This window comes from Camellia sinensis, chromosome 7 (genome assembly GCF_055761805.1).
Source record: "Camellia sinensis isolate YWXY chromosome 7, ASM5576180v1, whole genome shotgun sequence".
Lineage (NCBI taxonomy): Eukaryota > Viridiplantae > Streptophyta > Magnoliopsida > Ericales > Theaceae > Camellia > Camellia sinensis.
Window position 1 is genome coordinate 29,697,754 of NC_138967.1, and position 3,170 is coordinate 29,700,923.

At 31.8% G+C, this 3,170-nt stretch overlaps 1 protein-coding gene across 1 annotated transcript; it reads left to right on the forward strand.

The window, feature by feature from the left end:
* Positions 1-1,316: 1,316 nt before the first annotated feature.
* LOC114267984 (transcriptional regulator SUPERMAN-like) lies at positions 1,317-2,003 on the forward strand. The gene has a single exon (XM_028209085.2). The coding sequence runs from the start codon at positions 1,317-1,319 to the stop codon at positions 2,001-2,003; it is 687 nt and encodes a 228-aa protein (XP_028064886.1).
* The last annotated feature ends 1,167 nt before the right edge of the window (positions 2,004-3,170 follow it).

Consider the following 3,170-nt stretch of genomic DNA (forward strand, 5'->3'; position numbering starts at 1 on the left):
TAAAAACATTTAGAAGGGTGGTAACATATACATATATTACAGTTTTGTTACTTACATAATTTTTTTTTAGAATTTTATTCAAAATTAAAATGTGTAGATAAAATTTATTTTAAGTATGATTCACATCACAGTAAAAATGACTCAACCGTTAAGTTACTTATCCTATTGCTTAATCCCAATATATAATAAAAAAATTCTTATTGATACCCCATGTTTCAGTTTCATAAGACCTATTAAGTTAGATGGCTGCTATTTGTCACCATTTTTTCCACCATTTTATATCACCGGAATATGTGACAAAAAACCATTTCTCTTCATTAAATCATTAATAATCATCTTCAAACCAGAAAATAAATTATTAATTTTTATGTAGATGATAATATATAAACGTAAGAAAAAATCAATGATACATAGCATTTCTAGTTAAAATAAGGCCTCAACATCTTACACTTACTCTAGATAAAATAATAAGGGATATGCAATGATTTATGACTTAAAAAGATTGACACACAAATTTAAAGAGAAGTAAAGGGGAGACCCGTTAGGTATTTCTAGATTTGGCAAAAAGGTGTGACATGGCAGAACAAGGTTCTACATTTAGTAAGTAGTGACCCAAAACATGTAGGACTCTTTTGCAGGTTAAAAACTCTCCAATCAAATTTTCACCTTCAGCCTTAGAATTTGATGTCCTCTGCTCATTACTACTCTTTCTCTCGGGATGAAATTAAGAGAAGATTATGGGGTATATGACTTCTCTATTTATGTGAAAAATACTATTTATTTTGGTATTTTAAATATATATACATATCATTTTATACATAAAATAGGCTCTAATATAAAAACAATATATATATATCTTATTATTCTCCTATCTTGTCTTCTATTTCTATTTTGTATCAGAAAAACTTTTTCATCTTATTAAAGATTACTTCTATGATATTTAATTTTTTTTTCTAATGTATATATAATTTATATATCATATTATACATACATATGTGTTTGTGAATATGGTGATTTTTTTTTTCATTTCCTTCCTTAATAAAATTCTGATTTCGTCATTGTCTCTCTCCAAAGTCCTCTCTATATATCATCACAAAACACCTCTTGTAGGTGCCCTCTCTCTCTCTCTCTCTCCAAACCCCTCTATATATCATCAGAAAACACCTCTTGTAGGTGCTTTCTCTCTCTCTCTCTCAACTTTTGAAAGATGGGTTTTTTTTTTCTTCTTTCTCTTGCTTTAATTGATATGATATGAGCTTTTTTTCTTTTTTTTTCTTTTTGATCTTTGCTAGGTCTGACTGAATCAAAAGGCATACATGGAGAGGAACAGTTTAAGCAACAACTTGAAGCACCATAGCATTGATGGAGGAAGATCTATGAAAGAAGACTGCAACAACAACAACAATAGGGTTAAAGATTCATGGGAAAGCTGTAAAAGTGACAGGCATGGTGAAGATTTTCTAAATGGGTTTTCATGGCCTCCAAGGTCTTACACTTGTGGCTTCTGCAAAAGGGAATTCAAATCAGCTCAAGCCCTTGGTGGTCACATGAATGTTCATAGGAGAGATAGAGCCAGGTTGAGACAGTCACCTCCTCCAAGGGATGGTCAGTACCCTTTTCTTAACCTTAATCTTTCCCCAAACCCTAACCCTAGCCCTAACTCTAACCCTTATCAAAACCTTAACAACCCTTCAACACCTTTCACTTCCACACTATCTCCCTTGTTCTCTCCCTCTATTTCCTCTTTATCTTCATCTGCATCTGTTTCTGCAAGCGAAATCATGAAACGGGGTACAGACAATACCCTATTCCATCATCGCTTGAGCAACAGAAACACGGATTTTTCTAAAACCCTTTTCGGGGTAGAAATTGAACATTTCGCCCAAGTAAGTGGATGCGCGGTTTCGAAGACTGCAGAGATTGTTAGGGTGGACTTGGAGATTGGTTTGCTTCGTGATCCAAAGGATGATTTGGATTTGGAGCTTCATCTCGGATGCTCTTAGGTGAAGTTTTTTTTTAGCTTTATTAGTGCATATTCCTAAGGTGAATGGCCCTTGTTTGGCTCATTGCACCACCTTGTGTTTAACTTATGAAAATGGATAGAGATTTTAGGGAGATAACAGCAATGTAAGACTGTTAACTGCCTATTTCTATTATATTATCATGTAATACCTTATATCGGCTGATATGTGGGTGCATTTTTCTTCCTTAATGCCATGAAAATATGTTTAGATTTAAAAAAAAAGGAAAAGTAATTTGTTTTTAAAGCACTTGAAAGAAACTGAAGTACTGCTGAAAATTTTGGTCTGCTTCCTATTATGATGAGATGTTTTTAAAGGTTTGACTGACGTCTGTGAGTGTGGAGACACGGCAGGGGACTCATTCTCCTTTTTTCTTTAAGTCATTTAAAATCTTTTTAGTTTGGTGTACACTTTTCAAATAGTTCTTCATTTTCTATGCCTTTTAATGTTGATCTTTTTCACTTCATTCAAGTGATGTCTATTTATTTATTATATGGTTTAAGTTTGTATATAGACTTCATATACAACGATATGACACATTTATATTTATTACGTGTGGTGGACATGATTTTTCATTTCAATAAATTTTATAATTTTATATTGACTTTTGAGGATAAATTTTTTGTATATAGTAGATTTTTCTTTTGGATATCAAACAAACAAAATCAAAATAATACAATATTGACATACAAAAACTGAAAACAAAGAGACAGAGAGTATGAAGATAACCTATGGAATTCGGAGAGGCACTACAAATCACTATCTTAAAATCACATGTGCCTCACTCCACACAGGTTTGAACAAATTCATACAACTTTAATATTCAACTTAGAATATTCATAGCAGTCTAATTCACAATAAATAATTGTAGCATACTGGATATCAGGTTTGTATTGGATGCCCAAAATTTAAAGAAAATGGTAATATAATATGTATACCCCCTCCCCTCCCCTCTTTTTGATGTAATTATGTATGTCATTTATCATCAATAAATGTCTTTTTTTAGCTGTTCAAAAAAAAAAAAAAATGTAAAGAGAGAAAATTAAGAAGAAAAGGAATTATCGTTTTTCTGTCTTCAAATTGTACAGAGAGTTTGTTTTTATATGATAAGACTATTTATGCTTTTGCAACTAATGTATTGGTTCGGTT

Bases quoted from the DNA above. Each gene is read 5' to 3' on its own strand.
- LOC114267984 (XM_028209085.2), top strand. From the start codon at position 1,317: ATGGAGAGGAACAGTTTAAGCAACAACTTGAAGCACCATAGCATTGAT.